At 41.4% G+C, this 13,327-nt stretch overlaps 1 protein-coding gene across 2 annotated transcripts in view; it reads right to left on the bottom strand.

The window, feature by feature from the left end:
• RBL2 (RB transcriptional corepressor like 2) overlaps positions 1–13,327 on the bottom strand; it is a 171,577-nt gene that overhangs the window by 153,284 nt on the left and 4,966 nt on the right. For both annotated transcript variants that reach the window (XM_029608552.1, XM_029608551.1), the window contains exons 3-4: positions 13,025–13,225; positions 879–943 (exon numbers count right to left, since the gene is read on the bottom strand). In XM_029608552.1, the coding sequence (XP_029464412.1) occupies positions 879–943; positions 13,025–13,225 (266 nt within the window). The remainder of the gene's footprint in view (positions 1–878; positions 944–13,024; positions 13,226–13,327) is intronic.

Raw genomic sequence — 13,327 nt, 5'->3', positions numbered from 1 at the left:
GATCCCCGCTAGCTTAATATCCAGAGTTGTCTCCAGCGTGGCCTGCAGGATTTCCATGGTTAAGGGGGGAGGTGGAGGCGGGCCTGCGTCGCTCGCGCCAGTCGCCATCTTGGGGTCCGCGGTTTTTCCCTTCTCTTTTTCTTTGTCTCTTTTCCCGCTTCTGGAAGCCATAGGTTGCGGCGATTTGTGCATAAAATTAACAATCGACATTCGCCAACACGTCTATTTGGTATCCCACGTAGTTTCGCCGAGATTTGCGGTCAGTATCGGCAATTTTCCGGCCGTGGCACCCGGAGCTACGGGAGAGCACGTCTTCCCTAGCACATCACCTCACGTGACCCCTAAGCACTTCTAAACATGGAGAAATCTAACCCCCTTTGAGTAGGCCAGGAACAACTGACTCTACAGGGAAATACCTTTGTCAACAGTTAGTACAGTAAATAATGGTGCATGAGGGCCATCTGCAGACATGCTGATAGTGCTATGCGTTACTGTGCAGGAGACTCAAGACTCAGGTCTCCTGTCCATCACAGCAGTACTCCACACTGCATCTAAACAGATATTTTTGTGACCGAGGTGGAGTCAGGTGTGGGAAAAAGAGGAGGATGGTTACACAATGCAGGGACGAAAGGACTGAAGAAGAGATTTTATCTGCAGTATCCAACTCAACCATTAAGGAAAACTGTTGATAGATGACATATAGAAAAGGAGGGAAGGGAAAGCAATATGTCTGATAACCGAGGAAGCGGTATTCTCTGTTTATCAGGCACATATAAATGCCCGGAATGCTACAGTAGCACAAGGCCAATTTTCCTGCTCCGATACATTTTCTTCTTTGCTTGCCATTTTCAGAAATGTAACAAAGTGCTCATACTTACCTTTTGCATGAACAAACAACACCCAGCAAAACTGAAAAACTTCTGCAACTGTACAAGGTTGACGCCTTTTGGAGAGAAAAAAACAAACAAACAAGTTTCAAGGCCACTGTGTATGATTTCTATTTATATTCAAGACTTGCAAACACATAAAATATTACATCATTCTTGAGTAGTAATCTTTACTGCACTTTTTTTTTTTTTTTATTGATGTGCAAATTTTAAAATTGACTTATAATAAAAGCAGGTTAGACAAACTATATTAAATGAGCCATAAAAAATGGGATCCAGCCAATGAATTAAAATGTTAATTATATTACTGTAACTGGAAACATTAAATTAGTCCTATATAAAGTTTTACAACAGAATGTTCCTACATTGTGCATTTCCTCCATGTAAAATATTTCACAAATTGTCATATGATACAAATTCTTTTCATTAAAAAGAAACCTAAATCAATTCCATTATACAACCTGTAAAACTGTTTATTTCTTTAAAGCTGTCAATTCCCAATAATCTGCCCAACTATACTAATACCAATCATCAACCCCTATTTCAATAACTGAGTTTTGCATGCATTAAAATCTTACTTTTGCCATAAAGAAAAGAAAATATTTTCTTAAGGAACACGGTCGTAAAATTTTAGTTTAAAGTATGGATTTCTTTACCATAAGGAACTGAAATCACTCAGATTTGCAATTTTGGCAGTAATGATGGAAATCAGAGAACCAGGAATATATTATACAATTTAAAGATAAAGTTTAAAAACACCAGTTTCTATTAAATGCCAGGGGGAACGGAGCACCTTTGTACATGGTATGTGGGAATGCCCTCAAATTATGTTGTTTTGGACGGAAGTGCTGCAGAGTCTAGAGACGATTCTTCAAATTTCCATTCCTAGGGACATTAAGGTGTGCCTGTTTCGTCTTCCTAACACACTTACATTACAGGACTTGCCGGATGGGGATTGGACATTCGTGGAAAAAGCCCTACTAATTGCAGTACAGACAATTCTAGCACAGTGGATTTTGCCTGATCGTCCCACACGGGGACAATGGCATTCGCGCCTGATAGCGTTACTGCAACACGAATTCTGGACAGCGCAGTATCAACCACAAGCTAAGCAGGCTATTTGTATGGCAGTTTGGAATAGACTGTGGTGGACTCTCACAGATGCCAGACGTAACCTCATCCTAACCGTAATGGGCTATAAGTACAGGAGTTCCGGAGAGGGTCGAAAACAGCAGGCTGTGAATCTAGGGATGAGTTAATGCTTAGGATAAAGGATGTGATTGTGTGCTATTGGGGAGACATATGAGCATATTGAAATAGAACAGTTGGAAAGCGACACGCCTATGTTTCTGTACGGCTATTTCCATGCCTACTGTACTCATTGTATTAGCTGTATCGGGTATGATGTGTATGAGGTTGGGGAGAGGGGGGGGGGGGGGAAGGGGTGTGGATATGGTTTCAGTATGAAGTGTTAGTCACGATAGCGTACTGTCAAGTTGGAAAATGTTGAAAATTTTAATAAAGAAAGTTTCAAAAAAAACAAAAAACACACACACACCAGTTTCTCAAAGATGTTCAAGTAAAGGTTTTTGTTGAAATATCATTTAATTTAAAATATCAATGTTTGCATGAGGCATAGACATTGTTTAAAAACACCATTTTGGAAGTCCAGATAAATGTATTCCATGCATTATAAAAGGTCAAAGGAAGACAAAATGACTGCCAGAATGATTTAACAGTGAGGCAAAGGAGGCAGTTAAAACTAAAAGGGTATAGATAAAAAAAAAAAGAAAGCAGACCAAAATGATGAAAATCGGAAAGAACATAAGCACTGGCAAGTTATATTTACAACAGTAGTAAGCCAGGTCAAGACAGCCTTTAAGAAAAAGCTTACACCAGTGAGGCAAAAACTAATAAAATATTTGAAGCAAAAAGTCTGTGAGGGAGTCAGTTGGCCTGCTAGATCAGTGTTTCCCAGTTAGGTTTTCAGGATTGCCACAATGAATATGCTTGAGATAGATTTGCATATACTGGAGACCCAAGGTATGCAAATTTCTCATGCATATTCACTGATTAATATCCTGACAACCCAACTGGTTAGGTGTGCCTCCAGGAGAGAACTGAGAAACACTCTGCTAGATGACCAAGGGGCAAAAGGGGTACTCAGGGAGGATAAGGAAACAGCAGAAAAACAAAGAATTCTTTGCCTTGGTCTTTTCAGAGAAGGATGCTGGGAACATACCCACACTTGAAACATTCTTTAATGGTGGAGATTCTGAGCAACTAAAACAAATATCTGTGACAACAGAGGATGTAATAGATCAGATTGACAAATTGAAAAGTAACAAATCATCAGAACCGAATGGTATCAACCCCAGAGTTCTAAAACATCTAAAACATAAAATTATTAACCTGTTACTAGTAATATATAATCTCTCATTTAAAAAAAAAAACTACAATTCCTGAAGACTGGAAGGTGGCCAATCTGAAGGTGATTTTTAAAAAGGGCTCCACTGGTAATCTGGGAAACTATAAACTGGTAAGCCCGAAGTCAGTGCCAGGCAAAATGGTTGAAGCCATTCTTAAAAACAAAATTACTGGCCATACAGATTGACATGGCTGAATGGAGGAAGAGTCAATGTGGTATTAGCAAGGGGATAATAGTTTAGAATTTTTTGTAGATGTAAACAAATGTACATAAAGGTGAGCCGGTTGATATTTGGATTTTCAGAAGGCCTCTGACAAAAAAAAACCCCATGAGAGACTGATCAGAAAGTTACAAAATCATAGGATAGGAGGAAGTGTTCTATTGTGGATTGGTAACTGGTTAAAAGGCCAGAAAGAGAGGAAGACTAATTGGTCAGTTTTCCAAATGGAGAAAGGTTGTTAGTGGAGTATCACAGGGATGAAAACTGACACCTGTTAGGGTCTAGCTTAAATGTAATACAGTCATGCTTTTTCAGTGGTGTTTGATAAAAGAAAAGTCCATACAGGACATAATTTCTCTGACTTACAGACTGCAGAGAACAAAGCAGTCCATACCAGAGTGGAGACATCCAGCACGATCCTGTTTATTTATTTTATTTATTTAAAAGGTTCACAGCGTAACATAAAACTAGTGCCTGTAGCGGCGCTTTACATCGAACAAGTTTAACATAATACAATTAAAACATATTGAAACATAATAACTAGAAAGTAAAGGGAAAGGTGGGGGAAATAAAGAATTAAACTAAAATTAAAATAACATGTTTAGAAAAGGGTAAAAGAAGAAAAAAAAAGGGGGGGGGAAGTGACAGCAGAATAAAGTTAGATTAATAAATTATTGTAGGGAAAAGTGACAGAGGAATAAAGGTAGATGAAAATTATTGTAGGCAAAAATTGCAGGTATATACAATATGTACAACAGTCCCTATAGAACAGTGCTTCTCAAGAAACACTTAGCCAGTCTGGTTTCCAGGATATTCACAATGAATATGCATGAGCCAGATTTGTATACCATGGAAGCAGTGCATGCAAATTTAGTCCATGCATATTCATTGTGGATATCCTGAAAACCTGACTGGTTAAGTGTGCCCTAAGGACTGGGTTGATAAGAACTACTCTAGAACAAAAGGCATTTTTCCTGCTAGAACTCCCTGCTGGCTAGCATTTAAAAACAGCTGAGTGAGCAGGATTTGTTTACCCATAACCCCACCCACAATAACTAACAAGTCAAAAAATAGCTCTCTGTGCAGAGCTCCAGCCCCCATGCCTCCAGGGTCAATGGTCTTACACCATTCCCCCTTGCAAAATGGGTCCACTGGGACCCTACAGGCCAGCCCAGGGTTTGACAATGTCTCCACATTCAGCAAATTCTGCCTCCCCCCCCCACTTCCTGTCATAAGAAGCACAATTTATATAAGGACATAGTTGCAATAAAAGAAAGGAAAAAGAAAGAAATGTCAGAGAGACTTTATTTTATATAAGTCATCTCTCTAGAAAGTGCAACTGTTTCTGCCGTCCTCGTAGCACAGTTGATGTTCAACGGAACGAAATCTGACAAGGCTTCTATTGTTCCAGTGTTTATGAAGATGAACTCAGGTGCACAAAGGACTGATCAGAGGAATCTCAAAGCGAGTCCATACTTGGAGCCCACTTCTTCACTGCTAGGGGTTTTTTTTTCTGCTGGCAATCTTTCTTCATAGTTGTAAATATATTTATATCATGTTTTGAGGTCTGTCCGTGAGTGCCCCAGCCTCTGCTGTACCCTCCTTGGTCTCTCTTGGAGGCCTCGAGTCACTGCTCACAGGTCTTTTTCTGCATATATCTGACAGCCTTGTCCAAGTTAGATAGGGCATGGAAAACTACAGTGTCCAACTGATCCAGTCGTGAGAGGAGAAGCGCCACTACCAACCTCATTTCCTGGATACAGGCCTTCTGGGCTTGTTCCATGAGCTCAGTCTGTTTGAGACAATCTCGCTGCCTGTTTTGACGACACCTCATACTCTTCCGCACAGGCAGTCCATGTTCTTCTGCCCCCTGCCCCGTTGCTTCCAGAGTTCGTTGGGTCCTGCATTTCTCCAGTCATTTGGGGTAGCATGATGCTTTTTTGGGGCAAGTTCCCAGTGGGGACACTGAGTCAAAGTGTCCCAAACCCCCACACCACAGGCAGCATGAGCAGAGTCCTGGCTTTGGTCATCGGCTGTCACTTCCTGGCACTGGCTCGCAGGAGGGAGTAGAAGAAATCTGCATTGTTTCTGAGGTACCCTGTTCCTCAAAGCCCGAAGAAGAATTCTGCAGAGGGGGCCGTGACCAGCCAGGATTCCTTTTTTTTCTCCTTGGCATGCCCCCAAATGTGTATCAATCCAAAGGCATGTGTTGATTAGTTCTTCCAGGGAGGAAGGGGCTTCTGCCTGAGCCAGTTCATTCTTGATCTATTTTCTTAAGCCCAGCTAGAACTGGTGCCATAGTGACTCTTCACTCCACCCCACATCTATCAGTAACTGGAGAAAGTGGGCAACACAGCCCATCCCTTGTCGTTGGTGTGTTAAGTCCCTCTCCGCCATATACTTCTCATGGGGATTGCACAACATATTTTTAAATTCCTGCAAAAGGTATTCCACATGGTGTTTAGCTCTCACCCCATCAGGATGGTGGCCCATTTTAAGGCATCCCCCATGTATAATGTTATCATCCAGCATAACTCATTTTGTGTGAAATCTAAAGTTTTGATTATGGTCTAATTCATTAAATAAAGATTTTTCCTATTTTGCAAAAATGTTTATGCCCTATCAGCCCTCTCATTCATTACACTTCTCCAGTCAGCAATTGCTAATGATTCTTTCTATAAGGGAAGCCCGACTGCAAGTGACTAGGAAACGAGTCTGGTCAATAATTGAACCTAATCTATGGAATTATCTGCCCATTGAAGTGCCGTTGTTAACAGACATGAAACTTTTTAAGAAACAGCTTAAAGCACTATTGTTTAGTGAAGTGTTTAATTTTGATGTTTTTACAAGTACCGTATTTTCCGGCGTATAAGACGACCCCCCCCCCCTTTTTTATACATATTTTTAAGAAAAAATAATAATTTTACACTCAAACAGGAGTAACCCTATCTATGAAAAGGCAACACTACAAATACCGTATATCAGGCCCTAAAAACCAATACACCTCTTATTAGGAAAACAGAACTAGCAAGCAGCTATAGATCCCCACACAGAAATAATTGTAAAACTATACTAATAAGCAGAATAAATGTTTCAAAACAGCTATGAACAGAATAACATCCAACAATTAAAAACTCATAAAAACTATTAAACATTCTCCAAACACCAATAAAATATTTCAAAAAAGCAGACACATCACATAATATTAAATAATTAAAATGGCAGTCAATCAAGAAAAATAAACTTTAAAAGCCACCTTTACTTACCCCCTCCAGCAGCTCTCCTACTCCTCTTCCACGCAGGCCGTAGCACACACCACAAGCAGCAGTAATGGCTAAGCTCTATACTCATGGTCCTCTTCCTTAGGGCCCATGTCTCTCACACACACACACACCATACCAGTCATGCCCCCATGACCAGTTTCTGTCTCTCACACACCAATCATTTCCCAAACAGTCTTTGACACACACACCAGACACCTTCCTGAACAGTTTCTCTCATGCCATACACACACACAGGCTTCCCACTCCTGTGTTCTGCTTACCGTACATATACGGGCTTCTCACTCTCATAATCACTTTCTCTGTCTCACACACACACACACCAGTCTCTCTCTCATTTCCATGCTTGCTCTCCACGTGCACAGGCTTCTCATTCCCTGAATCACATTCTCTCTCTCACATTCACACACACCAGTCTCTTTCTCTCACACACACCATCACCTTATCAACCAGTCTCTCTCATGCACACACACACACAGCCCTCCCGCTCCCATGCTCTCTCTCACATAATCAGGCTTCTTACTCCCATGTTTTCTCACATATCCAGATTTCTCACTTCCATGCTTTTTCTCTCTCTCACATTCACATCAGTCATCTCTCTGAGCAGTCATTTTCATTGTCTCTCACATATACACACACATGAGCTCGCTGACCAGTTTCTCTCAATCACACACATGCTCTCAATCAAATGCATTCTCTCACTTACACACAGGCTGGCTGCTTCTCTCTCTCTCTCTCACTCACTTCCACTCCTCCCCCCCCCCCCCCCCGAGCACAAATAGTAGCTGCAGCAGCTTCCTCCTCCAACCCCCGCAGGCCAAGAAAGAAGAAACCCATCGGCCGCGGGAGGCTCATGCTGCTGTCTCCTTTCCCGATTACCAGCTCCTTCGACTGCTCAGGGGCCGATGCTGCTGTCGCCGCTGCTATTTTTTCACGCGGCACGGCTCTTCTTCCCGCGCATCACTTCCTGTTCTGGTTCAAAGGGGGGGGGGGGGGCGGGAAGAAGAAAAGGCCAGCCGCGGATGCCACAGCTTTTTTTTTTTTTTTTTGCACCGCTGCCGTTCCCGCTGGGCTTGAAAGTGCTGATAGCCCAGCGGCAACGGCAGTGCGGTGCGCGGGAAGGAGAAAGCCGTGCCGCATGAAAAAATAGCAGCGGCGACAGCAGCATCGGCCCCCGAGCAATCGAAGCAGCTGATAATAGGGAAAGGAGACAGCACCATGAGCCTCCCGCGGCCGATGGGATTCTTCTTTCTTGGCCTGCGGGGGCTGCAGCTACTATTTGTGCTTGGGGGGCGGGGGAGAGGAAGTGAGTGAGAGAGAGAGAGAGAGAGAAGCAGCCAGCCTGTGTGTAACTGCGAGAATGCATTTGATTGAGAGCATGTGTGTGATTGAGAGAAACTGGTCAGAGAGCAGGTGTGCCCTATATGACGATACCCGGCGTATAAGACGACCCCCGACTTTTTTCACTATTAAGATGTCTATGATCACTTACTCCAGAAGTTCAGCAGCAGTAAATACCGTATATGTGAGCAAGCTGCCAAATTTACATTTGTAAATTACTTATAAAACAGCAACTTACTCACGTGAATGCTGGTCCCGCCCCGGAACGCCCTTAGCCTGCTCCTCGTTTACATGTGCAAATTTACTCATGGACCCTGATTTACACATGATATTTTGAGGCTTCTACGATAGCACATACATGAGTATTTGCTATTTTACATGCGTAACTGCAAACTCTTAAGCACCCACCTTGTGCAAATTCACCTGTGTGTCACATTGATGCCAAAATCCTCTGAAATCCTCTGAAATACCCCCTATCCCCGTCAAATTGCTCAGGGAGCAGCGCGTTAGAAGCTAGGCCATTTCTCCTCACGGCAGTCCCTAGCTGTGGACACTTTTGCTCAAAATGTGCAATTTTTCCCAGCCGCTGACATTTTTGTTGCCGAGATGTAGTAAACTCCTCAAACTGTGCTTGGAAAGGACTGCACTTGCTGTGGCAGAAACTGAATCTGAGCTTCTAATGTAATCACCTTCAAAAGATATTGGGGGAGAGGCTTTTACTTCAGCAGCTCTTCAACGGTTGTTAAAGTCTCTTTCTTGCTCCCAAGAACACTGCGGTTTCAAAATGGTAGCTGACGCGGGTTACGGCCCACTCTCCAGCAACGTTACAGCTGGCTGCACCGAAAAAAATAAATTCAGGACTAACACAGCATGAGACTGTGCGGGCAACTTCAGTATGAAGCTTGCAAAGGGATTTGGGGTTTTAAAGGACCACTGATAGAACAGGCACCAGGCTGCAGTGAGAGATTCAGTCTTGGACATGACTGCCCTTCCAGTCCTTTGCACGGGCAATCATACTGGCAAGAGGGGGGAAGGAAGGAAAGAAAAACAAATCAGTGAGTAGGAAATGTATACTTATTGATTTTTGTTCATATGGGTCTAAGAAATGTATCTAAGACGAGAAAAAATACATTTTCTTTCAATCTTCCAGAACCAAATTTTGAAAATGTTTCTAATAAAGAACATAAGATCTATTCAGCCCAGCATCCTCTCGGACAATGGTCAAGCCAGGTCACAATTACACAGCAGATCCCACAAAGTAGATCCATTTCTTGTTGCTCACGCCCGAGGATAAGAGATGGTTTTCCAAATACGCCTAGCCAATATCCCTAAAATATATAAATACACCTAAAATATATAAATATATAAATATACCTAGCTAATATCCCTAAAATATATAAATACACCTAAAATATATAAATACGCTAATATACCTTAACTATATAAATACACCTAGCTAATATACCTAAAATATATAAATATGCTAGCTAATATACCTAAAATATATAAATACACCTAGCTAATATACCTAAAATATATAAATACACCTAGCTAATATTCCTAAAATATATAAATATACCTAAAATATATAAATATATAAATATGCCTAGCTAATATCCCTAAAATATATAAATACACCTAGCTAATATTCCTAAAATATATAAATACACCTAGCTAATATTCCTAAAATATATAAATATACCTAAAACATATAAATATATAAATATGCCTAGCTAATAGTTTGCTTTCCTCCAAACCCCTTTTAAACTCAACTATGCTAGATGCATTGGCCATGCCCTTCTGCAACATTTCACAGCTTGATTGTGTACCTAGCAAAAAAATTCTCTAATTTGGTTTTAAATCTGCGTCCTGTTAGGTGCATATCATGTCCCCTAGTTTTAGTACTATTTGAAAAGATAAATAACCATCCCCTATTTACCTGTCCATCCCACTCAAGATTTTATAAACCTCTCTCATATCCCCCTCTTCTCCAAGCTGAAGAGCCCTAACCAGAGGTGTAGCAAGAGTCTCCGGTGCCTAGGGGCCAATGTATGTGTTGTTTCCTCTGCGGGTCCCCCCTTCCCCCATCACCATCCAGCACCACCGCACGGGGTCTCTACTGGGGAAGGATGGGAACCCTATCAGCACATCACCACAGGGCACCGCCATGCAGGGCCAGTGCTAACTTTTCTGCAGCCCTACACCAAACAGTTACTGGGCTGGCCCCTTCTCATTGGGCTGTTTTTTGTTTTTTTTGCTTTAACATTTAATTTGTATTCTTTTACTAATCAGCGTCAGTGCAGGGGTATTAGGCACCCTTAGTGAATCTTACAGCTTTGGGTCCAGCCTTCCCCCTACCACAGTCCTCTCCACACAGAATTTCAAATTATGCATTTATAATAAAAGATTTTACATGAAAACACAGTCTTTTGAAGTAAAAATGCTACAACAGCATGTGTATTATATTTACATGCACAGTTGTGTCAACTAGAAAACCCTGCAAAAAAGCCAAAAAGACCCTTAGAACACACATAGTATTAGGACTATTGTAATGCATGTTGGGTGTGGGGTGGTCCTCAGAAAGCCATGAGCAAATTAAATTACAAATTACAACATAATAAAACCCCCATTCCAAAACACTAACTCCCAGCACTCAAACAGTTACAACCCTGTGAAAAGGTGACCCTGCAAACCTTAGGAAAACAGAACAAACCAGCTTCTATAGATCCCTACAGAGAAATGACACATTAGCAGAATACCTAACCTCAATCACATATGCAGAACACAAACAGATTCTTACCAAATACAGAATAAAGTGACCATAAAGTAGTAATACAAATGTGCAGACAAAAACTGAACTGTAAACCATAACAGTCCAGAAAAGTATGCAGTGCAACAATGGAAAAACAAACATTACAATTCCTCATAAAACAAACAATAAAATCAGAAAATATAAATCAATAGAAGACCATAATAATAAAAATATTCCAAAACAGCTGACAAAAAGAAATTCATCCAAAAATATAAAACATACAAAATATTTCAAAACAGCAGACACATACATGACTCAATATTTAAAACTTAAAAAGAGATAAAAACCCCTGCTGTCCATACCTGGGATGTTTTGATTTCCAGATGCCCTGAGATTGTTGTGGATTAGCAGGGGAGAAGAGAGAGATTGTTGCTCAGAGCGCCTCTCCTCTCTCTCTATCATATACACACACACACATGTTTTACCACAGAACATGCTCTCTCACACACACATACACAAATATGCTCAGTTCCTCCCCCTCCCCATCAGAAGTCCAGTGGGCAGCCTCCTCTTCTTGTGGTCGCGGGGGCTGATGCCGCTCGGTTTCCTGTGTCTGCAGGAAGGGGGGGGGGGGGGGGGAGGGGGAGCGGTGCACAGATGATGCGCTTATCTCTCTTCTGGCTGAAATTGCATGACCTCTCCTTCCTGCCCATGCAGCCCAGAAGAGGAAGTGATGGATCTGCATGCATGGGCAGGAAGAAGAAGAGACTGTGCTGTCACCGCCCCTAGAACAGTGGCACTCTAGGCAGGTGCAGGCCTCCTCCTCTTCTGCTGCCAGGTGGGATAGGCTCCCCCGGAGGCTGCAGGCCCTTTTCTAGCCTGGGTGGGATGGGATCCCCTGCCCCTGGGTGCACCCTATAGTCTGGCACCTAGGGACCTTGGACCCCTGGCCATCTCTTCGCTATGTTACTGGTCCTAACCTATTTAACCTACATATGGATTGTCATAGGCATTATGAGGTTCTCTGTTTTATTCTCCATTCTCTTCCCAATTATTCCTAACGTACTATTTAATTTTTTGACGGAGGCTGCACACTAAGCCGAGGACTTCAATATACTGTCCGAAACGACTCCAAGATCCTTTTTTTCTGTATTGGTGATCCCCAGTACAGAACCCAGGATGGTGTATCTATGGTTAGGAAAAATTAACTCCATGTGTATCATTTTGCACTTATCCACATTAAATTTCCTCTTCCATTTGAATGCCCACTTCTCCAACCTCACAAGATCCTTCTGCAGTTCTTCACAATTGTGTTTTAGTAACTTTGAATAAGTTTGTGTCACCTGAAAATCTGATCACCTCACATGTTGCTTCCTTTTCCAGATAATTTATGAATGTGTTAAATGTTACTGGTCCTAGCATAGGTCCTTGGGGCAATCTAATATTTACCTCTTCCTATTGGAAACACTGACAATTTAGTTCTAGTTACTATTTCCTGTCTTTTATCCAATTCCAGAATAGCACAACATCTCTTATTCCATGACTTTTTAATTTCCTAAGGCATCTCATGAGGGACCTTGTCAAATGCTTTCTGAAAACCCACATACATTATATCCACAAATTTATTAAGCCATTCAATAGATTGGTAAAACCAGAATTCCCTTTGCTAAATCCATATTGGCTCTTCTCCTTTAGGCCATGTCTATCCAGATGACTAGTAATTAGTTTTTAAGAATAGGTACCATTTTGCCTAGCATCAACAATAGGCTCAATGGTCTGTAAGTTTCCTGGATCAGCCCTGCTCTTTTTACAATTTGTCTTTATTTTGGCCATTTCCAGTCTTCAGGTACTGTAGCTGTTTTTAATGATAGTTTACAGATTACAAGTAACAAGTCTGCAGTTTCATATCACAGTTCTTTCAGAACTCATGACTGAGCACTGTGCAGTCCTGGTGACCTGATACTCTTTAGTAGTATGTCAATTTGCTCTATTAAATCTTCAATTTTCACAATGATTAACTTCGGTCCCTCTGGGTACTGTAATACAGTAAATGAGCAAACTTGTGGATTCACATCCAACAGATCACAGAGTGAAGAAATAATTTTAAAAACATACCTCTGTTTTCTTCCTCTTTGCTGTCGAGGTGTTTCTTCTTGAGGGTCCTTGAAAATCTCTCGAAATATGGGCCCATACTTTTTAAAGATAACAGCAGAAACCGTGAAGTTCCTCTCTAGTTTCTCTGTACGTTCTCTGAACTCTGGGGGTAGATTTGCCATGTCCTCCCATTTCTTCATTTTGTTAAAAAACTCAATTAAACTGGAAGCATTTAGAAGAGCAGGGTTATATTTCCAGAATACTAAAATACATTAATCAAATAATTAAATGTTTGTTTTTAAAAATTAAAGGAAAAGAGGCAAT

This window comes from Rhinatrema bivittatum, chromosome 7, assembly GCF_901001135.1.
Source record: "Rhinatrema bivittatum chromosome 7, aRhiBiv1.1, whole genome shotgun sequence".
NCBI lineage: Eukaryota > Metazoa > Chordata > Amphibia > Gymnophiona > Rhinatrematidae > Rhinatrema > Rhinatrema bivittatum.
Note: the sequence above shows the minus strand (reverse complement) of the source record. Positions and strands in the feature narration are given on the sequence as shown.